The sequence below is a fragment of the Pelodiscus sinensis genome, chromosome 7, assembly GCF_049634645.1.
Source record: "Pelodiscus sinensis isolate JC-2024 chromosome 7, ASM4963464v1, whole genome shotgun sequence".
NCBI classification, from domain to species: domain Eukaryota; kingdom Metazoa; phylum Chordata; order Testudines; family Trionychidae; genus Pelodiscus; species Pelodiscus sinensis.
In genome coordinates this window covers 16,842,662-16,866,615 of record NC_134717.1, presented here as the reverse complement: position 1 = coordinate 16,866,615, position 23,954 = coordinate 16,842,662, and the positions used below count along the sequence as shown (strand labels likewise).

Sequence of the window (23,954 nt, the reverse complement as noted above, 5' to 3'; positions counted from 1 at the left end):
CCCCTTTTATTATGAAGCCCCATAAATGCTCAGTAAATAAATCCTTTCAAGTTTTTGCTTATTTTCAGACACAGGAATTTACTAGAAATTCAAGAGATAAGTCTTGAGATGCATATCTTTTCCCCTGGATCAAAATGAATTTGACAAAGATGTAAAAACAGACTGCAACTGACCTTCCAGAAGTTATCTACTTTGCCATAAACAAGTGACTGATTCTGCCTTTTGATATCGTTAATGTGTTTAATGTCACTGGAATTCAGATGCTGCTCCACCACAAACCCAAGAAAGCTGTTGTCTGGAGTGTGAGCTGAAAAAAAGAAAAAAAAGGAGAGATATTTGTTACATGAAGTAATAAAGCATCAGGGTTTTAATGTGTGATCATCATCAGAAGAATTATTTCCAGGGACATGCCATCTCCTCACTTAACACACCTGCTCCCAGCACCTATATTCAAAGATATAATTTGCTTACTTTATTGACAATATTCTTAAGTCTGACAGAACCAATACAGAAGTAGGGGTAAATTGTTCTTTTCTTCCTCATTCATCACCAGAAATAAAAATTCTGAAGCCTTTACTGTTTATGATGTTTAGCTTTATATTTCAGGTGAAAGATGATGGCATGTAAGCCAGAAATATGCCATTTTGACTTTTAGACCCCATTTCAACTTGCAGAGCTGGCAGTTAGAAAAGTGAGCTGTATGACATTGAGGAACAATTAACATGAAAGTTATGCTGATTTAATTATTACTACATATAGTCACTTGTTAAGAGTTTTACTTGAATGTTATTCAAATTTTCATACTGTTTCACCTCTCACAGTGGAAGAGTAGCCAAAAGCAAACATGGAACAAATCATTTTAATATGGTGTCTTCATTTTAATTGTTTTCATGTAAAATCATAAAAGTATATAGAGGAGAGATATAAAAATTTAATATGAATTTTACTATTTGGCTCACGTAAATTTCACAAATGTTGGGTTAAAGTCTGACACCACTGAAGTCAATTGAGTTTTTCTTTAATTTCTGTGGAGTTAGGATACCACCTATTGTTCTTATAAATTAAAATTTATTGGGTGCATTATACAGTATTATAAAAAGGAGACATTGCATAACATTTTTCTATCTTACCTTGCCATCTGTAAAAGCCTTTTTAACCAGCAGCATCCAAGAACTCTAGCTACCATTCTTTTGGTTACATAGAGATGTTATAAGTCTCCTATGAGTATAAGAATTTCCCACTGCAGTTAATAAAGTGTTCCATTAGAGCGGGATTAGCATACTAAAAATGAGAAGATTAGTCATCCTGTGCAGTAACTGTGGTTCTTCTATACACGTCCCCCTATGGATGCTCCACCTCAGAAGCATGTGTGCCCCACATATTTTTTATTGGAAATTTTCATTAGTAATGTTCATTCAGGGGAGGCCCGTGGTTGTAGGCAACCTTCGCAGTTGCCTAGGGTGCTGTTTTTAATGTGGCACCCAATGATAATGTCATGCCATTAAGTGCTATGAAGTTGGGGGCGCCGATCGTGCATTCCGCTTAGGGCGCCAGTTGCCAGCAGGTCTCCTTGAGCCGCTTCTGTGTCCATTAACACTTTGGAGTCACCCTGGTCTTCCTTTTGCCCCACACTGAAGCTATATAAAGCTACATGAGTGAACTACCTTCAGTTCTTTCCATTGCCAAGACGCCAAGTCCAAAGCAGAGGGCAAGCTGGACTGGTAGTGGCTCACCCACAGGGCCACATTCTCAACGGACCATAGTTACTGCACAAGCTGAGTATGGGTCCTTCACTTCAGGGGACTTCTAAAGCACTACTCCCAAAAAAAGGGATCCTCAGTATCTAGTTCATAACTAAGGAAAAAACTGCTTTGCTAACTGCCACATGGAACGCACCATTTGGGGCAGAGCTACATACAAAGGACCATGCAGATCTAAAATACAGGCATATTTTTAAGGAGAGCCCATGGATGTAAACGGAGAGATCTTAGCATGGAGCGGAATGCTGGAGGCAACATAATAAGCAACAACATATCCAGAGATCCATTTTGACAGTTTTAGGTAGAAATAGCAGATCCTTTATATCTGTCTGCAAACAAAATGAAGTCTCTCAGATTTCCTGAATGATTTAGTCCTATCTATGTAGAAAACCAGCACTCTCCAGATACCCAGAATGCAGACAACAGCCTTCAATATAGAATTGGGCGGTTTCAGAAAGAAAATAGGTAGACAAATAGTCTGATTCAAATGAAACTGACAATTTAGGAAGGAATCTGCAATATGACTGTAAGGAAGCCCTGTCCTTGTAGAATATTGTGAAAGGAGGGTGTGCCGCAAAGACTCCTATTTCATACAGCCTTCAGGCTGTTGTAATAGTCACAGTAAAGGCAATTTACATAGATAAGTTTAATAATGAGCAGGATGATACTGGTTCAAAGGGGAGCTTCGTGATTTCTAAGAACCAAACTGAGGTTCCAAAACAGAGCAGGGCCTTTCACCTGTGGAAAAACATTTCCCCATCTTTTCATGAACCCTGAAGTTGGAGAATGAGCAAACATTGTGGCCTCAGTGAGCCTTGAGACAATCCCTGATTATTTCTTTAAATGCAAGAAGTATTACAGAACTAGCAGAAGAGGGGCAGAGTGAGATGCAAGTTTCTGGAAGCTGCACCAATGACTAAATCTTTTCCATTTTTGAAGGCAAGTATTTCTGATAGACTCTTTTATATCATTGAGCAATGTCTGCTGGCTCTTCCCCAATGAACCATTGAGCAGCCACATCTTGAGGTGGAACGTTCTCAGAGTAGGAGGCAGCTGGCTGCTGTCCTGCAAGAGGAGATCAGGAATGAATGGAAGATTTATAGCTGGACACAGAGACTGGAGAAACAGGTAAGGAAACCATCTCTGCCTCAATCGTGTCAGGTCTGTTAGGATACCTCTGGCTTCTTGTCTTATCTTGTTCATTACACTGAGAATAAGAGGCATGGGGGAAACATGTAAAAGATATATACTGTGTGCCCCTATCCCAACACAGAAATGCCTCGGCACTAGCTGGAAGAAGGAACTGCAGCACCTACATTCTGATGATCCTGCTACCAGTCTAAGGAGCATTTCACTTATTGGGGAACTGACACTTGTTTGTCTAAACTGCATCGGCTTGCTGAGTAAGCTATTTTGAGTCCTCCCTAGAGACAGGGAAGGCATCATCTTGGATGATTTGTCACAAAAGTACAAGCTGCCATGTGACTTCAGAAGCTGAAGACAGTTTGAGACTGAGGTATAGGGACTCATCTGAATGCACCTGACTAGGCCAGACCATTGAAAAACTGTCCATGACAAGAAATGCCCTGGCTGCGAGAGAATTAAGGGATGTCCTTGACAACTGTACATATTGAAAGGAGTTTTGTTTGCATGAAGTGCCGTCTGATAGAGCTGATGGAAGAAAAGATCTGAGGACTGGAGATGCAGGTGGAAACCCTGGTCGAGTTTAGAAGGGGGTTTGAGCAGATGATTGAGCAAAGGCATGATGTGGCTGAAGGGGAAAGTTTAGATATGCACATGGAAGCAGGATCAAGGGCCTCAGAGGGGGCGACTGCTGGCGAAGAAAATGGACAGTGGAAGCATGTGACTAAGAGAACCAGGCAGAGGAAAAGATGGGTCAGTGAAGGAAAAATAGAGCTCAAGAACTGTGGCCAGACAGACTATAACCCCATATCATCCATCTTATTTGCCTCTCTGAAGCACAGGGCAGAGAAGGAGCAATAATATCAGCATAGTCTATGCTGGCTCATCTGATCCTGAGAAGCTGAAACACAGATAGGTGGATAGAGAGCAGCTAAGTCAATAAGCTGGCCTCGAGGCTGCGGCTGGCACCTATGTTGATTCGAACACACAGTCCCAGGAAGAGGAATTTCCCACTGAGAAAACAATGTCCAGTACTTCAAAATTTAATCATCTCAATTCTCTCTTACAAGTGTAAATTAAGTTCACAACTCCCTTGTAAGAACTGGTCTCACAGCAGACAGACCAGCATCAATTGGCATGACAGATAAGAAAGAGAAATACGTGACCTCATGATTATAAAAGATGGGCCCAGCACACACTCACTTTGAGTGTCATTCTACCCTCTACCTGCTGGTCTGGTTAGGTGTTTGACCTCCCGAGGTTCTATGGGGACGCCCACCTCGTATTTTCGTCTTTCCTAGGAATTGAGGGACCGGCCCTGGCCTGACATGCTGGAGTCGAGAGGCACAGAAGGGGGTAAAAATGGTACCTGGATGTGGTCCTCTGTCTTAAGTGTACACATAGAAAGAGTAAGCTGTTACTTGGTACCATTATTTCTATTTTTCTATCTTTATCTTCTTTGTAACCATTTTTAAGACCTATATTTTGCTAATAGTTAAGAAATAGAACAATAACCATTGCAACCATATGATTTATAAGCTTCCTCAATAAACCTGTAACTGTTTAAGCTTTAACCTGACTCCTTCAGTTGCTGTAACAGAACCAAGCACAATTTAAAAGAACTTCAGCCGGTCTAAAGGGACAGTTATAGGAAGAGTTTGGGCGTTTGGATCTGTGTCACTCCCAGGTGACAGGACCCACTGGGGCATCTTTCAGTCTTTCCTCAAGGCTGCCCGCTGCGAAGGAATTATGAAATTCTAGCAGCTGAAATCTAAGATGTAATAAGCTCTTCCTATATAACGGGGCGTCTGTTGGCCTGCTGGCCACCCTCTGCGATGGGACCCCGGTCCTAGCAGTAAAGGCACGGACGTTAAACCTTTTCTCGGAAACATACACACACACACACTGCCCTGACCGTCGGCTGACAAGAACTGGTATGCGGAGTTGGAGAATGAAGAAGGGGTACAGCAGGTAGATAATGAAGATGGGAGGGTAAGGAAGAAGAGAAGAGTGGCTAATCCTATAGATAAAGGGGAAAAGTTAATGGGGACAACACTAATAATGAGCTTCAGGAGGCAGGGGTGGATATAGGGCAGGGCGAGCGGGACGGCCGCCCTGGATCCCACACTTCAAGAAGCCCCAGGCATGCGCCGTGGCAAAGGGGGGGGGGTCCCACGAAATTGTGCTGCCCTGGGCCCCGCAAAATCGTCATCTGCCCCTGTCAGAAGGATACAGGAGGGGTTGAAGAGGATTACAAGGGAAAACAGGAATGGCAAGGACTTGCAGCCAGAGGAAGCAAGAGATAGACCAGAGAATTGCACTGTCACCAGGAAAAGTCAGGTCTACGTGATTGGGGACTCCTTATTGAGAAGAATAGATAAGCCTGTAACCAGAGCTGATCCAGAGAATAGAAGGGTGTGCTGTCTGCCAGGTGCTAAGATACGGGATGTGGAACTGAGGTTGAAGAGGATTATTAAGGGAGCAGGAAGGAATCCATTGATCATCCTTCATTTAGGAACAAATGATACGGCTAGATTCTCGCTGGAACGAATTAAGGGAGACTGTGTTAGGCTGGGGAGGACGCTCAAGGAAATTGAGGCTCAGGTGATCTTTAGTGGGATTCTGCCTGTTCCTAGAGAAGGGCAACTAAGATGTGACAGGATTATGATGATCAATAGATAGGCAGTGGTGCTATAAGGAGGGCTTTGGGATGTATGGTCACTGGGAGGCATTTATGGACAGAGGACTGTTCTCTCGGGATGGACTTCACCTAAGTAGGGAGGGAAATAAGACTTCTAGGATGGAGGCTGGCTCAACTGATTAAGAGAGCTTTAAACTAGGAATTTGGGGGAGACAGCTGGGAGATGTCCAGGTAATCTCTACACCGGATTTTAACACCGAGAGGGAGAAAAACAAAGTAAGAAAGGATATAGCTGGGGGTAGGAGAATATACATGAGAAAGGATAGGGTGTATACTGTCTAATAGGTCATATTGGAGGTATGACGTCCGTGCCAAATTGGGTAAAGAATGTAAGTGAGGCCAATCAGCAAAAATTAAGATGTTTGTATACCAATGCGAGGAGCCTAGGTAACAAAATGGAGGAATTTGAGCTAATGGTCCAGGAAGTGAAACCAGATATTATAGGAATGACAGAAACATGGTGGAATACTAGGCATGATTGGAGTACAGGTATTGAAGGGTGTGTGAAGTTTAGGGAAGACAGAAATAAGGGTAAAGGTGGTGGAGTGGCATTGTATATCAAAGATAAGGTAGACTGTAAAGAAATAAAAAGTGATGGAATGGAGAAGACAGTTTGTTTGGGCAAAAATCACATCAGATCCTCCCCTGGGATAGTGCTTGGGGTGTGTTATAGACCACCAGGATCCAATTTGGATATAGATAGAGACCTCTTTAATGTTTTTAATGGAGTAAATACTCATGGAAACTGTGTAATCATGGGAGATTTCAACTTTCCAGATATAGACTGGAGAACAAGTGCTAGTAATAATAATAGGGCTCAGATTTTTCTAGATGTGATAGCTGATGAATTCCTTCATCAAGTAGTTGCTGAACCAACAAGGGGGGATGCTATTTTAGATTTGGTTTTGGTGAGTAGTGAGGACCTCATAGATGAAATGGTTGTAGGGGACAACCTTGGCTCGAGTGATCATGAGCTAATTCAGTTCAAATTAAATGGAAGGATAAATAAAAATAAATCTGAGACTAGGGTTTTTGATTTCAAAAGGGCTAACTTTAATAAATTAAGGAAATTAGTTAGGGAAGTTGATTAGACTAAAGAAAGTATGGATCTTGAGGTGGAGGTGGCCTGGGATTATTTTAAGTTAAAGATGCAGAAGCTGTCAGAAGCCTGTATCCCTAGAAAAGGGAAAAAATGTGTAGGCAGGTGTTTTAAACCAAGCTGGATGAGGAAGCATCTCAGAGAGGTGATTAAGAAAAAGCAGAAAGCCTATAAGGAGCGGAAGATGGGAGGGATCAGTAAAGAAAGCTACCTTATTGAGGTTAGAGCATGTAGGGACAAAGTGAGAGAGGATAAAAGGTAGAGTTGGACCTTGCAAAGGGAATTAAAACCAATAATAAAAGGTTTTATAGCCATAAAAATAAGAAAAAAAACAAAAAAAGAAGAAGTAGGACCGCTAATTACTAAGAATGGAGTGGAGGATAAGGATAATCTAGGAATGGCCCAATATCTAAACAAATACTTTGCTTCAGTCTTTAATGAGGCTAATGAAGAGCTTAGGGATAATGGTAACATAACAAATGGGACTAAGGATATGGAGGTAGATATTACCATATCCGAGGTAAAAGCCAAACTTGAACAGCTTAATGGGAGTAAATCGGGGGGCCCAGATAATCTTCATCCAAGAATATTAAAGGAACTGGCACATGAAATTGCAAGTCCATTAGCAAAATTTTTTAATAAATCTCTAAACTCAGGGGTTGTACCATTTGACTGGAGAATTGCTAATATAGTTCCTATTTTTAAGAAAGGGGAAAAAAAGCGACCCGGGTAACTATAGGCCTGTTAGTTTGACATCTGTAGTATGCAAGATCCTGGAAAAAATTTTGAAGGAGAAAGTAGTTAGAGACATTGAGGTTAATGGCAATTGGGACAAATTACAATATGGTTTTACAAAAGGTAGATTGTGCCAAACCAACCTGATTTTCTTTTTTGAGAAAGTAACAGATTTTTTAGATAAAGGAAATGCAGTGGATCTAATCTACCTCAACTTTAGTAAGGCATTTGATACAGTACCACATGGGGAATTATTGGTTAAATTGGAAAAGATAGGGATTAATATGAAAGTTGAGAGATGGATAAGCAACTGGTTAAAGGGGAGACTACAGCAGGTCATACTGAAAGGTGAACTGTCAGATTGGAGGAAGGTTACTAGCGGAGTTCCTCAGGGATCAGTTTTGGGGCCAATTTTATTTATTCTTTTTATTGCTGACCCTGGCAACAAAACTGGAAGTGTCCTGATAAAATCTGCGGATGACACAAAGTTGGGAGGTATTGCCAATTCAGAAAAGGATCGGGATATCATACAGGAAGATCTGGATGACCTTGTAAATTGGGAGTGATAGCAATAGGATGAAATTTAATAGTGAGAAGTGTAAGGTTATGCATTTAGGGATTAATAACAAGAATTTTAGTTATAAGCTGGGGACACATCAGTTGGAAGTAACGGAGGAGAAGGACCTCGGAGTCCTGGTTGATTATAGGATGACTATGAGCCGCCATTGTGACATGGCTGTGAAAAAGGCTAATACGGTCTTGGGATGTAGTAGGTGAGGTATTTCCAGTAGGGATAAGGAGGTATTAGTGCCATTATACAAGGCATTGGTGAGACCCCATTTGGAATACTGTGTGCAGTTCTGGTCTCCTATGTTTAAGAAGGAGGAATTCAAACCTGAACAGGTACAAAGAAGGGCCAATAGGATGATCCGAGGAATGGAAAACCTGTCTTATGAAAGGAGACTCAGGGAGCTTGACTTGTTTACCTTAACCAAAAGAAGGCTGAGGGGGGACATGATTGCTTAATGGGGTTCTGGAATGGCCTTCCAAGGGACGTAGTGGGGGCAAAAGATCGTAGGGTTCAAGATTAAACTAGATGGGTTTATGAAGGGGATGGTTTGATGAGATAGCATGATCTTGGTAACTAATTGACCATTCATTATCAGTGGTAAATAGGTCAATGGAGGGATGATAGGAGTTACTATAGAGAACTTTCTGGGTGTCTGGCTGGTGAGTCTTGCCCGCATGCTCAGTGTTTAGCTGATCGCCATATTTGGGGTCAGGAAGGAATTTTCCTTCAGGGTAGATTGGCAGAGGCCCTGGAGGTTTTTCACCTTCCTCTGCAGCATAGGGAACAGATCACAGCTGGAGGATTCTCTGCATCTTGGGATCTTCAAACTATTTGAAGGCTTCAATATCTGAGATATAGGTGAGAGGATTATTCTAGGAGGGGGTGGGTGAGAGTCTGTGGCCTGTATTGTGTAGGGGGTCAGACTAGATGATCATAATGGTCCCTTCTGACCTTAAAGTCTATGAGTATTCTATGGCAGTCCATATGATTTTCTCACATTCAGTTAAAAATGGCAAGCACCCTCCAAATTGCGAGCCATGGCCAATGGGAGCTGCATGATTCGGTGCCTATGGACACTTAAAATAAACAAAGCATCTTGGAGCTCACCAGAAGCATACCTGGATGGGACCATGAACTCAACTTTGAAAATCCCTGCCCTATATAGCTTCAATGCTGGATAGAAGGATATTTAACGTGCATGCATGGGCTGAACAGAAAAGGAAAATCTCCCATCAAAGGTGCACAGGGCACAAGTGCACCTGGAATGGAATACCTGCAGGGGCACTATGTAAAGAAACCTATACCTGTAGTTTGTGACAATTACTTGTTTGTAGCTCAGGGAGAGTATGGGTTTCTGTTTTATAACTGATGAGGTGCATTTGGTTTTTAATTTTTCAACACAAATTTAAGGCTTGTTAATATATACATATTTTATAAAATAACATCACACACTCTCCGCCCGCCCTCCCCCCCCATGCATATATACACACATTCAAAGTTTTACAGAAATCAAATATAATTATTTGGAGCATCATAGTTTATTCTTGAAAATTAGGAAACTGATGAATACCATAGAAAAGTGCGTATACACACACACACACACACACACACACACACACACAGAGTACCTTTTTATGGTAAATCTCTCAATTCCAGTGAAATGGACTGAAATGGATTGAATATACAGATTCCTAAGTAAAATGCAAGAATTTCAGGTTTCCAATCTAGCAGAAAAATAGTTTGTATAAACTATTTACATAATTTTAAATTGCTTTTTGAATAAGAAAAAAAATTGTATATTTAGCAATATAGTAGTTTGTAGATGGCATTAAAGTTGCCAAAGTAGACATACACATTTATGGTCAGGATCCATGATTTCTAGTCTCAACACACAAATGAAGGAACTACTGATGCACCCAGAGGAACAAGGAAAACTTCTAGGAAAACAATTTAATGCACATCAAACAAGCAATGAAATCCTCTCAGTTATGATGTTCTCTATTTAGGACTATTATGTCTTGAATATATTACATGAAATCCAATTAAAATGATCCTCTTCATAAAAAATATTTCAGCTACAGCCAAAGGACTTTTATACCTGATATTTAGACCAGAAAAATTGACAACAATATTTAACAATAAACAGTGCACCTTCTTCCATTTTCTTATATTTGAGAGAATGGATGAAAAGCAATGAGAAGGAAATACATTTTAAATGAAAAAAATTGTTCACATTCTGAGTAAACAATGATGGACTTCACTTCTTCAGATCACTGACACAATGAGCTTAACGAGATTCATAAGCAAGATTGTGTATTTTTAAAGGCACTAAAACTGCTAGTTTGCATTAATGCACTTCACAAAAAAACAAAAAGGGAAACAACCTCATTCTTCTAGATAGCTCAGAGGACTTGCAATGAAATGTACAACATTTTTCTAATAGGTGACTATACAAATACGGCCCTTCTTAGTCGTTATATTTGCTTTATGCAAAAAGTTGTGTCCCCGTCCAGCCTGAAATTGCTTCATCTAAAATTGGCTACATTAAGAAATTCTACCATTTTTGCCTGCTTGATTCCTGCTTGCTTGATTTTTATCCAGTAGCCATTTTCTTGCCCTCCCAATGAAAGCTCTAGAAATAAAGTTAAGTTACAATCACTCCTTAAAATATTTATCAGTAAAGATTTTACAGTCACAGCCCAATAAAAGACTGTGCTACTTCTGGGTGAACAAGAGGCCAAAAGAGTGGGCTCTTTCCTATCAAATTTAGCAAGACTTCAAATCCTTGAGAGGTCCACAGCACTGCAATTGCACATGCTTGAGCTATGAGTTTGGCTGAGCTATATCTTTACCATCTCTGTTGTGATAAAAAAATGCCAAGTACTGAAGTGTCAGAATAACCACCATTTGTAGAATTTTAAAAAACTGAATGGATATTGCATGTTAAATGCCAACAGTATGGCTACGTCTACACTGGCCCCTTTTCCGGAAGGGGCATGTTAATTTCAGCGATCGTAATAGGGAAATCCGCGGGGGATTTAAATATCCCCCGCGGCATTTAAATAAAAATAAAGTAGGAATAAGATCCTCCGGAAAAGGGCGCTTTTTCCGGAGGATCGGGGCCAGTGTAGATGCTCTTTTCCGGCTTTTCTAAAAGCCGGAAAAAAGCGGCGGACATTTTTATTTAAATGCTGCGGGGGATATTTAAATCCCCCGCGGATTTCCCTATTGCGATCTCTGAAATTAACATGCCCCTTCCGGAAAAGGGGCCAGTGTAGACGTAGCCAGAATGTCTATGTATAGTGTTTCGAATAGTCTCAGAGAGATAACCAGGGGCAGACTGGCAATCAAAACAGGCCCAGGAAATGGGTTGAAAACAGCCTACTTTTTCACATCAAATAATTTTTTAAAATTTACTCTTTGACCCCTCCCTTAGCCACACCCCTGATTCCTGTTAACCATGCCCCTGACCCCCATTAGCCACACCCCCTGACTCCCATTAGACAGGAGGTAACACTCTTAGGGCATGATGGACACATGACCAGAAGTAAAAGATGTCATGTGACCCCTCTCTAAGGTCTTTTTCCACCATCCTCCTACCAATAGGGATTAGTTTGGCCCCCACCAAGCCCCCCTCATGCAACTATCCTGCAATTGCATTAATCCAATGTGTGTGACATTAACTCGGGAGCGGAGGGGCTGGGAGAAGTGTTCCCTCTAAGAGTTTCCTTCCATGAGCAGAATGAATTTTGTGTTGTACATCCCCTCTCCTAACACCTCCCTCTACACACCTGCCCTGCCTCTCTCCTCTAGTACTGGTCCCTCCCCTGCAGGTGTCTGCCCTTCTGCTTCACCTCCAGAATCCCCTGGCATCTGCACCTTCCCTTACCCCTGCACACTCCTGGTGCCCCCCTGTCCCTCACTGCCCCGGCCCCCTTTGCCTTCTTTTTCCCTGATGCCTACCCCCTTACCACTCTCTGCCCCCATTCTCCTCATGCCCATATGCCCTCACACATGACTTGCTCCATCCCTCCCTTCCTTATGCCCACCCCTTCTTTCAAGCCTTCTCCCAGCACCTCCCCTCTCTAGCTCCCAATGCCCTTACCCTCTCCTCTCCCAGCATAACCCTGTCCCGACTCCCACTGACACCTCCCCTCCTGCCCTTTTCCTCATTGTCTCCACTTGGCTCCCTGGCATTTGTCTCTCCTCCACCCTGTCCCTTGGTGCCTTCCCCTTTCTTCTCCTGACCTGCCCTGCTCCACTCTGCACAAGCCCCTTCTTCTCCCACCCTTTCCCCGTTTCTTCCTCCTCTGCCCCCCACCTTCTGCCTTCCAGTTTGCGGTGCTGGAGTCTGTGATCGGGCCCCAGCTGTTTCCGGAGCTCCAGACCACTTGCTGGGCTTGGAGCTGGGTCACACGGTGCAACTCTTGGCTGGGTGGTTTTAAAGTCCTGGGCTGTGACATCATGCCATGCCCGGGCATCTCCCCTCTCAGCTGTTGCGCGGCGTTTGAACATGCCACGGATGTGCTCCCTCAGCCCCACTGTGCCCTGTACATGGCTGGCACTGGGGAATTTAAAGTGCGGGGCTGCGGTGCCCTGTCACAATCCCGCTCCTCCTCCAGCAGACCCCAGCCGGCCCTTTGGGAAATTCTCGGTATCTTGCTGGAACCAGTCCACCCCTGGAGATAACTATGTTAGTTTGGAACTTTAAAAACAATGAGCAGTCCTGTGGCACCTTAGGGTGTGCCTAAACTACATGGCTCCGTCGACGGAGCCATGTAGATTAGGCAGGATGGCAAAGGGAAATGAAGCGGCAATGTAAATAATCACCGCTTCATTTAAATCAAAATGGTCGCCACGCTGTGCCAATCAGCTGATTGTTGGCATAGAGCGGCAGTCTAGATGGATATCTGCCGACCCCAGAACCCTTCTTGGCAAATCCTTTATGCCTCGTGAAACGAGGCTTGCAGGATCTGTCGACGAAGGGTTCTGCGGTCGGCAGATCCACGTCTAGACTGCCGCTCTATGCCAACAATCAGCTGATTGGCACAGCGTGGCGACCATTTTGATTTAAATGAAGCGGTGATTATTTAAATTGCCACTTCATTTCCCTTTGCCAAGTAAACTAATCGACATGGCTGCATCGACGGAGCCACGTAGTTTAGATGTACCCTTAAAGACTAACAAAAAGATATACGATCATGAGCTTTTGTGATGAAAACCCACTTCATCATATCAGCTGGGCTGAATATAATTTATAAGATGTTTTGAGTCATAGTAATTCCTTATACAGGCAGTCCCCGGGTTACATAGATCCGACTTACATCGGATCCCTACTTACAAACGGGGTGAGGCAACCCTGTACTAGCTGCTTCCCCCCAGCAGACCAGGGAGACGCGAAGCTAGCGCTCCCCACTCCCTCCCAGCAGACCAGGGAGATGCAGAGCGGCTTTTCTCAGCAGACACCTCAGCTTGAGAATAAAGGACTGAGGGAAGTGAGGTGTGGGAGAATAAAACTGAGCTCTGGAGAAATGTTTCCCTTACAATATGTACCAGTTCTGACTTACATACAAATTCAACTTAAGAACAAACCTACAGTCCCTATCTTGTACGTAACCCGGGGACTGCCTGTATACGTAGCACTTGAAGAACTAATAAACCTTAGTTATCAATTTTAACAGATTTTGTATTTCCCACATTTAATGAGAGGAAAATTAAGGGAAAAAAAGGTTGTGCCAAAAAAAGAGACTCAGACCCATAGCTGAGATTAACAACAAGGACTAGTGTAGCTCAGCCTGTGGCTCAGACCACTGGAAGCACACTTATCGAGAAAATGAATACTTGCTGTTTTGCTCAATTAAAAAAATATTTTCCCCTTTAAGTATAGGGAATGTAGCATGTATCAAACAGATGGACTAAGAACAAGCAACAGAGTATGGGCACAATGTTGCCCCTGCAACTATTATCGCAGTGCATCACCATTCTGAGTTGCTATTTTGAGCAGGGTCTCACACAGAAAGTTATGTACCAACTGTATTAAATAATGCATCGGAAATGAGCCCTGGTTTTAAAATTCATTTTCTATTTGCAACAGGAACCAAGTATGAGAGATTAGGTCACCAGAAGAGAAAGGCACATTTGCTCAAGCATCCCTCAAACCCTGCCTAGCACTGTCCTATTCAGTTACATCTTGTAGTCATAAATCATTACCATATTTTTTGCTACTTAGCACAAAACAATTGTGAATGCAGAGCCTTTATTTGCTGAACAACTTGCACTGTACTTCTCTAGCACTGTATGCATACCGCATGATGACAAACTAAATAAGTCTCAGATTTTTTACAGAGCAGTAAATTTCAACAGCATGGGTAGACAGCACGCAGCCAGAGCCTGGCAAGTAGCCCAAAATATAGCCAACAACGAAAATGCAAGAAAGCAAGTTCTTTTGCAGAATCTGCAACAATGTAGAACTACCCCTTAATTTGGGGACATAATTCAGGGACACGCCTCAAAGTGTTCTAAATAAATTGGGTTTGGTTTAATTTCCACTGTCAGCACTTGCACCGTAGATAAGCTTTTTTCTCAGAGGTTGGCAGCATGTCAGTAACACTCTCAAAACGTTCCTGAGCTATTTCTCAGACAGGCTGGGCACAAACAAGATCTCTCTCAGCATTGGACAAACATGTAATTATGCCTTTTATGCCTCATTATTTCTTGCAGTTACTGTGTCAAAAATAAAATCCAACCCTTTTGTCTCTGTTCCCCTTAGTGTTGCTACAAAACAGGTGTCCTTTGGAAACAGTTCTACTTAAAGAACAAAATATCAGCACATACTTCTACTCTGAAGGTGAAAGTTTGACCAACTTGTCTGCCAAGTTTGAACAATGAACACCATGCTCTCACTATGCCTCTACCTAGCAATCACCACCAGATTTTGGGGTTGCAATGGCTACTGGTACATGAAGTGGATCCCAAAAGCAACTATGTCTAGCTTCATAGAATTTCTTTTTCCAGGCTGCTCCTGATGTTAGACAGCTTGTGACTTTTCTCCACTTGCTGTTGGAGACTGCAGCTAGTAGACTACACAGAGTTGAAACTGGAAGACTGCATAATCTTTCTCCACCCCATGACTGAGAATGATTATAACCTGCACAGCTGACCTGGTATAGAAGATCAAAGAGAACAAAAATGCTTCAAAGTTGTCAAGCATTCCTCACCATACATTAAACCAAGTCAGGAAATTAAACATAAAATCGTTAACATTTTCAAGAGGTATTTTGGGTGCCAAAACTGAGATATGAAATTGGAATAGTTTTCGGAGGCCCAGTACTTTCTGAAGCTGCCTCCCCTTTTAAGAGGTCTTAAGCTGAAAACTCAAAATCACCTTTAAATGTACAGGCAGTCCCCGGGTTACGTACAAGATAGGGACTGTAGGTTTGTTCTTAAGTTGAATCTGTATGTAAGTCGGAACTGGCATCCAGATTCAGCCGCTGCTGAAACTGACCGCCAGTTCTGACTTACATACAGATTCAACTTAAGAACCCCAAGCGTCCCCAAGTCAGCTGCTGCTGAAACTGATCAGCAGCTGATTCCAGGAAGCCTGGGGCAGAGCAACTCTGCCTCGGGCTTCCTGTAGTCAGCGCTGGTCAGTTTCAGCGCGGCTGACTTGGGGACGCCTGGGGCAGAGCAGCTGGGGTGCTGCTGGGTTGCTCCAGTAGCACCACTCCTCGGCACTACTGGACCAACCCAGCAGCACCCCAGCTGCTCTGCCCCAGGCGCCCTGATTCAGCCACTGCTGAAACTGACCAGCAGCGGCTGAATCAGGACCTGGGGCAGAGCAGCTGGGGTGCTGCCGGGTTGGTCCAGTAGTGCCCAGAGCGGCGCTGCAGGACCAATCGGCAGCGCCCCAGCTGCTCTGCCCCAGGGTCCAAAACAAAAGCCTGGTCTGCTGGGGGGGGGCCACACTAGCTGCGCCCCCCCCCCAGCAGACCAGGGACACGGGGAGCAGAGCCACAGCGGCAGCGGGGTGCTGCGCCTCTGAGGCTTTGCTCTGGCAAAGTCTCAGAGGCGCGGGACCCCGCCGCGGCTGCGGCTTCAGTCCCGGTGCCTGTGGTCTGCTGGGGACGGTCCCCAGCAGACCACAGGCACCCGGACTGAAGCCGCAGCAGCGGCGGTTCCCCGCGCTTCTGAGGCTTTGCTCTGGCAAAGCCTCAGAAGCGCGGGAACCCGCCCGGTGCCCCTGGTCTGCTGGAGACGGTCTCCAGCAGGCCAGGGGCACCGGAACAGCTTACGAACGGGGCTCTCTCGCCCCGGAGCTCGCAGGTAGCAATCCGCCACCTCGACCTCCGGGGCGAGAAAGCCCCGTTCGTAAGTGCGGATCCGACATAAGTCGGATCCGCGTAAGTCAGGGACTGCCTGTACATAGCTTATGATTTTCAAAAGTGCACTTCACAAGTTCTGAGGAGGGGAAAAGAGACTCAATGGATTAAGAAATTGGTGAACGTGTTACCTATCATCGACTTACTTACCGAGACAAAGTGGAGTCTTTTCAATCTTCCCCCCGTCTATTAAGGAGGAGATGTGTGTCTCCATCAATGTTCTCTCTCATTTGACTACAGTCCTAAATACTGAGCCATGTATAATCAAAACAGGAAAATTGGACATTTTTTTAAGCAGTCATGGCTGAAATATAGCAATACTGGTGCACACCTTGTCATTACTCAAAAGACGCAATGTGATTGTCCAAAGGAAAAAAAAATCAAATATGTACTATGTTTCAGACAATCATAAACCTGTTTGTTTACAACAAATTCAGATGAGCCGAAACAGATTTTATGACAGGAGGTATCTTGATGGACCTGTGTAGGTTACTATAGTGTAATTACCCAACATAACTCTAATGTTTGGGACTTACCAGGATATTTTTGACAACACTGGATGTGATTGATTAATCAATTTATGTGCAAAGGGAAATAAAATAAGACAAACATATATCTGGTGTCTTTTCAAAAAACTGACTTCTCCCAATAAACATTTTCCCTTGTTTTTGCTGATATGCCTATTGAAATAGCACAGATAGGGTTGCCAGATGATCTCCCAAAAAATACCGAACATGAGGGTTGGGCATACAAAAAAAACCAACCAACCAAACAAAAAAACCACACACATCCCGCACCGTCCAGCTTCAGCACGCAATCACAGGAGGCGCCACCAGTCTTCCGTCCAGTGCCCAGCCAGAAAACAGAAAATACCAGACATTACACATATTCGGTATTTTCTGAATTTTTTTTTACCGGACAGAGGGTGCAAAAACCGCAAGTGATTCACCTCCTCTTGCCCATTCCCAGCATCTGGCAAACAGAGACCAAGGACACTTCAGTGCTCAACTTTGCAGGATATTGGGGTGTCTATCAAAGCACCCTGGGATGAAGTGGGAGATTGAGGGGGGCTCACAGGGGCATTTGCGGTGTCTCTGAAGGGGGAGCTGTTGGGCTCACAGAAGCTGCCTACCCAGGGCGAGGACCTGGCACTCGCATGTGCCGCGTGTCTCTGACATCACATGATGCTCCGGGCGCGACTACTGGGTCTGTGAGCAGGGTGGGTCCCAAGCCCAGCCAAGCCAGAACGCTCCCACTGCAGGGGACTTTTTTTTGCAGGGATCCGAGTGGCGGGTCCGTGTCTCTCGCTGGAGGCGGGGCCCAGTGACATCACAGGGCTGGGGTAGCCACTGGCCACAGCTGGAGTCCAACAGGCCAAGTCCCTGGCAGGCACTCCCTCTAGTTGCTAGCAGAATCCGGGTGGGGAGACTGGCTGGGATTCACAGCCCCCGCCCAGCTTCTGCACGCAACCAGAGGCTCCCAGCGCCAATCGGGGCCCCGCCTCCCAGTCACTCCCCCGCCCCACCAGGCTTTCATCCAGCACCCAGCCAGAAAATACCGGACATTGCACGTGTCCGGTATTTTTCTGAATATTTTTACTGGGCAGAGCGCACAAATACTGGACTGTCTGGTAGAAAACCGGACACCTGGCAACTCTAAGCACAGAACAGTGTTTCTTAAACTGTGTTCTGTGGCACACCGGCGTGCAGCGAGGTTGTCAGAGGTGTGCTGCAGAGAACAACAGAATTCAAAATGGCTGTACTTAAAGGGGCAAGCGACTTTTTTTGGCTCAATAACTTCCCCCAACTCTTTTTCCACTCGACTTCCTTCCCCACCCCCCAACAAAAACTCCTTGGTGTTCCTCATAAAAAGAGTTATTGTTTGGTGTTCCTCAGTCTTAAAAAGTTTAAGAAACACTGGGACAGAAGGTGTTAGCTAGCTTGCCTAAAATCACAAGTCACAGCTGCAGAAACTGAAGAAGACCTAAAAGTTCTGGCTCCCAATTTCTTGTGCTTAAACACACTCTCTCTAACAATCTGATTAGCTGATGCTGATTTTTTAGACCTAGACATCAAGCATTGGATGAGTGTTCTAAATATTTCAGAGCCATTGAACAGATTTACTTTTTTATAACAGTCAATAAGTGCAACTTCAGCTACGCTATTTTCAAATACATGTTCTAATTTTGAACAGCATTGTAGATTGTTGTGTTGAAATAATCTGAAACAGTCCACCCCAGTTTAATGCTCAGAGCATAAAAAACAAACAGGATGAGCCCTTGAGACCAACTGCAAGAAAAAACGTAGACGCCAAAATCATGTAGAATGACAAAGATTGTGAGTTTGTGATACCCGAACAAAAAGAAATGACTGAAAATGATCAAATACAAAAGCAATTTAGTCTATCAAATGCAATCACTCTGTAGAGACTTAAAAAAATCACTCTACAGAAGGACTTGAGAAAATGAAGCTAAAAAAAGTGAACTCCAGACACAACTTTAGAAAAAAAATCTCCTTAACATTTATATCCTGTTCATATTGTTCTTTTGTACGTAGTGTGCTGCAGTTTTGCATACTCAAAAAACAGAACGGTTCTGAGTTTTCCTAGATTATGACCTAGTTTTTTGAAACTGAAGAGATTCTCCTAATAAGAACATTCACTGTTTAATTCTAGCTCCAGAAGCATTTACATACGAAAATAAGGATACTTACGGAACATTGTATAAAACTGCTGTGGATTAAGGTTCCATTTCCCCCAAGGTGTCTTGTGGCCTTTAGACTGAGCATAATGAGCATGATTAAATTCAGGTTCAGTCCCAAATGAATCCAGTACTCGCAACATACACCTGAATAAAAAACAAGTAAAACCATTCAAGTTCTTCTTTAAGTTTTTATTTTAAATTTAAGAACTTTCTTTACCCAGAACAAACCATAAACATTTTTCAATTGTGCGATCACATAAATGGGTTTTTTTTAAACCGTCCTCCCACCGTCAGTTGCACTGCCTTTTACACTAAAGCCCTTTCCCTCCCCCCAGTCCCACAGTGGGCCCAGACCATACTTTTCTTTTTTTTCCTCCCCCAGGGCTCTGTACTCAGACAAGGATGAAGTGTCAGGGCAGGAGCTGCCTTTGGCCACAAGATCACCCTCGCCGTATCCTCCGTGGATGGGCACGGAATGGAGGGGATGGGAGCTGAGAAAGCAATGCGGGTCAAGGGATTTGCGGTCTGTCTCTTCCTGCTGCTACCCTTGACCCAGAACGGCAAAAGGCAGGGATGCTATATTGTTTGAAAACAGCTATATTATTTGGGGGCATCTGTAACATTTTAATAGATTAAAAAGCAGACCGTAGGCTCGAAAAGGTTGGGAACCACAGTGATACAGGGTTCCGGCCTATCAATCGTGCTCCTCGGTGCTTGTACACCACAGATAGATAATGACCGCTGATTCTTAAATGGACACCAATTCTGATTTTGCTTTCTCCTATACAGAAACATACCATTTGGAAGGCAGCCATTTTTTTTTAACAAAATATGGGTTGCAGCAGATAGAAGGCCGGGGGGCTTGTAAAAGTGGGATCCACACCACAGTGTGCTGTAGACCAGTGTTTCTCAACCGGCGGTATGTGTACCCTTAGGGGTACATGAGAGAAGTGAGAGAGAGACGTCAACGCAAGTGAAATTTGGAAAAAAATGTCCAGGATTTTGCCCTGCAAAGGGGATCGGGGAGGGGGCAGCAGCACGTGCCTGCCCAATTGAATGTTCGGAGCCGTGTGCTCAGACATTAGCAACCGCTCTGCACACGCGCTCCAGCACCTGGTGGGAAAAGCACATGGTTGCGGCGGCAGCTCTGGTGAGACTCCGAGCAGTTCCAAGTTGGGGAGCCAGTTTGGCCATTGGCGTAGCAAGGGGAGGGGGGGCAGTTGCCACCAGGCGCCATGCTAGGGGAGTGCCAGGCTGGAGTGGGAGTGCACAGCACCACGCGGAGAGCCCAGTGCTAGTGGCCCACTTTCTCCCTGCAGACAAGCCACTGAGGCAGGGCGGCGGGAGTAGGCACTTCAAAGGTAGGGTTATCATACATCCATGTTTTCCCAGACATGTCCTCATTTTCCCATGTTAAATTGCTGTCCGGCCAGTTTTTTTTTTTTTTAAACAAACACAAAAAATGTCTAGGATTCGGGGGAGGCAGGGCAGTGGCACCTGCCTTCAAGGGACCGTTCGACTCTGTTTTGGAGCCATGTGCCTGGACAGCCGCTCTGCGCATGTGTCCCAGCAGCACCTGGAAAGAGAAGTGCATGGCTGCGGCAGCGGTTCTGGTGAGACCCAGGATATTGTTAAAAGAATAAAAGAATCTGGGGCTGCCTGGCTCTGGGGGAAAGGAAAGGGGAATTGGGTTAGACTGTGAGTAATTTTTTTTAAGGGGTATTAAAAACAAAAAGGTTGAGAAACTGCTGTAGAGTATAGATTTGCAGGAGTTTAATCAATGTCACTGAACAGAGAGAGGAGGCATGGACAACTGATCTACAATTACATGGATCCACTTTCCAGCCCCCACTGGTGAGGGTGCAGCATCTACCTGAGTTACTAAAGGAAACAGACAGCAATAGCAGCCAATGAATTGGTGAGTAGGTGCTCTGTCTTCTACCTTTCCAATGCAAAGCTCATTTCCTCAGACAGGATGAAAGAATTTGGCCCTAAAAATACATATGTACAGTCATCTGTAATGTCATTTGTTTCATGCATTTCTTTTGAAATATCTCCTCCAGCCCCCAGTGTCTAAATGAAAATTCATAAAGCAATGACAAAATGTAGCTTTAATATGAAACAATACCTACCTATCTGAGAGCATAGGACAGAATAATTTACATGTTTTATCCCTATAGGGATCTTTCAAGCAAAATGAATAAAAAAATTCAGCATACTGCGAATCACAAAACAACAAAGCTGACAGTTCAGTGTCTGCAATAGTTATTCAGTGTTTTATGTCAACTGTTTTCATTGAGAACATTTTACAACAGTAGCAATTATCTCTGCATCACAGAGAACACTCCAGCAGGACAAAAACAGACTCTACAGCAGTAAATCAGAGAGTAAGAAAGCATTCTTGTTTCATGGGTAGTTCTTAATCCAGCATTCCTAATAAATGCACACTTTGGTCAGATGCGTGTCTTGAGAACCTTCGAGGAAGCTGAAGAATTGAGATCTCATTGGAGACCTGTTGAATTATCTATATGAGGAACACAAAGCTTCAGGTGTATTTAATGCTACATGTATGGGCTGATTTAAGCATCTAGATCTGTAACTGGAAAGGATCCAATATAGAGAAAGCATAGGGTCTCGAAAGCAGCAGGATGATGGAGATATAGAAGTGGTGAAAGTTGCAGAAGAAAGCAAGACAAGGAAGGAAATGAAAGATGTGGTTATTCAATAATGGCACGTGGAAACTGAGAAAATAAGAAAAGGAAAGGTGAGATATAGGGTTGCCAGATGGTTTCAACAAAAATATGGGACACACTTGACATTACATCACAATCTACATTACATCTTATTTAGAAAATACCGGACATTTATATTTTTTCATTTATATTTTCTCAATTTGTTTCCCGAACAGGAAGCTCAAATACTGGACTGTCCGGTTCAAAAACCAGAGACCTGGCAACCCTTGTGAGATAAGAGCACTAAAGGGGCCAGAGACAGTAAGACACAGCAGAGCATGTGTCATGATTCATGAAGACAATTAGAAAGAGCCTTCTAATTTGTGAGGCTGACAAGAGTATGCAATGGAATGTTTGGCTTATCCTTGAAGGATTTTATTTAAAGTGACACATTTATGTTGAACAGCAGAACTTTTTATATGTTACAAAAATAATTATGTATCAGGAATTTATGGGAATGTTTACAGTTTTGAAATCATTTTTTTGAAGAACTAACTGGAGCAGACTGTACTAAATGAAGTCTGAAGCATCCTAGGCTTCCAATAGCTTTGGGATTGAGAGATCTTACTGGAAGATGTCTTTTGACACCACACTGTTACATTAGGACCCAATCATTTAATTAACTCAATTTTTTTCAGAAGTATTTTTCAATAGACTCTTACCCATTGCAAGATGCAGAGTGGGAACAGGATTTAAAGAAGTCTCCATTTGATTTCTGTATAGCTAATGTTTTAACATTGTCTCAGTTACTGCTAAAGTTATAGCAGCTGATGCTTATCCTTGTTTTTCCTTGCCTGGACTAATAATTTACCATCATTCAACAATGATTCAATAACATCACTGCTGATGTCTAGTGCTAGCAACTGGTGGCTTTTCCAGCATAGGCCACACACTTTCAGGCTAGCCAGGACCTGCATGTAAAAGCATAAGCAAAGCTCCTTCCCTTCAAAAGAAAAAAAAAAAGCCAGAACCTTTCAGGACTTCTTTATACAGAATGTGGCTCATTTTGAATAGCTGTCCTGTTAGTTCTTTTCAGAAAAAGCTTGTTAAAAGGTTGGCATATAGAAGTGAACCATTCCTGGAGAGATTGTGAAAAAAGGCAAAGGGCGATTAATACTGATTTGCAGTATGGTGGAAGCATGTATTCATGCAGAAAATCAGCTGCACATTTTAAACTAGATTACACTATTAACAGTTATGCATTATGGTAACACAGTGTATATGAATGAAACATTAAGCCTATAATGTCACAGAGAAAATTTTTAAAAAATCCTGATCTAAGACAACAGGTATTTTGCCATTCTGAAATAAACCATATACTTCAAAGCCAAATCAGTTTTGGTACATGCATGATACTGGCAGCACCAATGATGAGACATACAACAGGTGTTACCTAATGTCATCACTGGTGCTACAAGAAAGAGAAATGAACAAAACAGGATATGCTTCATTCAGAATATTTTGGTACTCTCAGCACCAGAGTCACTGCTGATAGCTGTAGTCACCTAATTTGAAATTGTCACCAACTTGCTTTGAGTTCAAATTCTCACAAAACTAATATGGCACTTGATATTGAAATGAACAAACAGCAACTCTGAATTTAATTCACCTTCGAGCCTGTTCTGTACAAGCAGACTGAACTCGTCAGCATTTTGAGAGAATTTAATTGACATAAAACAAAGAAATGCAAGCACCACAGAAACATCCTTCGCTTCTCAAGAACAAAAACACTGTTCACACTATACTTATAAGCTATGAAGTATTAATAAATGAAGACAGCAATTAGTAAAGAAGCAATGATAAAGCAGTAGTAGATTTATATGATAATGTTCGTTCTACGGGAATAAACTAAAATATATGTAAATATCTGCTTTGACACTGGAAATTATGCATGTTGAGTAAAATTCTTTTACTAACAATTTGAAAAGAAGCTTATGTTAAATCTGCTTGTGTACTGGGCAAGGGATACTGGTAACTAAGAAAAATTGTAGTTCACAGAAATTTATTCAGAATTGAATTGCTAGGCTCACAAACCAGAAAAAGGTTGAACAAAAAAACCAGGTAAAAATATATTAACTTTTGAGATGTAATGATTTATTAAGTGAAAAAACTGGAAAGCTAATTAAATAATTCC

At 43.1% G+C, this 23,954-nt stretch overlaps 1 protein-coding gene across 5 annotated transcripts in view; it reads right to left on the bottom strand.

The window, feature by feature from the left end:
• MGAT5 (alpha-1,6-mannosylglycoprotein 6-beta-N-acetylglucosaminyltransferase) overlaps positions 1–23,954 on the bottom strand; it is a 272,734-nt gene that overhangs the window by 80,506 nt on the left and 168,274 nt on the right. For all 5 annotated transcript variants that reach the window (XM_075933279.1, XM_075933275.1, XM_075933278.1 and 2 more), the window contains 2 exons: positions 19,099–19,232; positions 174–307 (listed from right to left, as the gene is read on the bottom strand). In XM_075933279.1, coding sequence (XP_075789394.1) covers positions 174–307; positions 19,099–19,232 — 268 coding nt within the window. The remainder of the gene's footprint in view (positions 1–173; positions 308–19,098; positions 19,233–23,954) is intronic.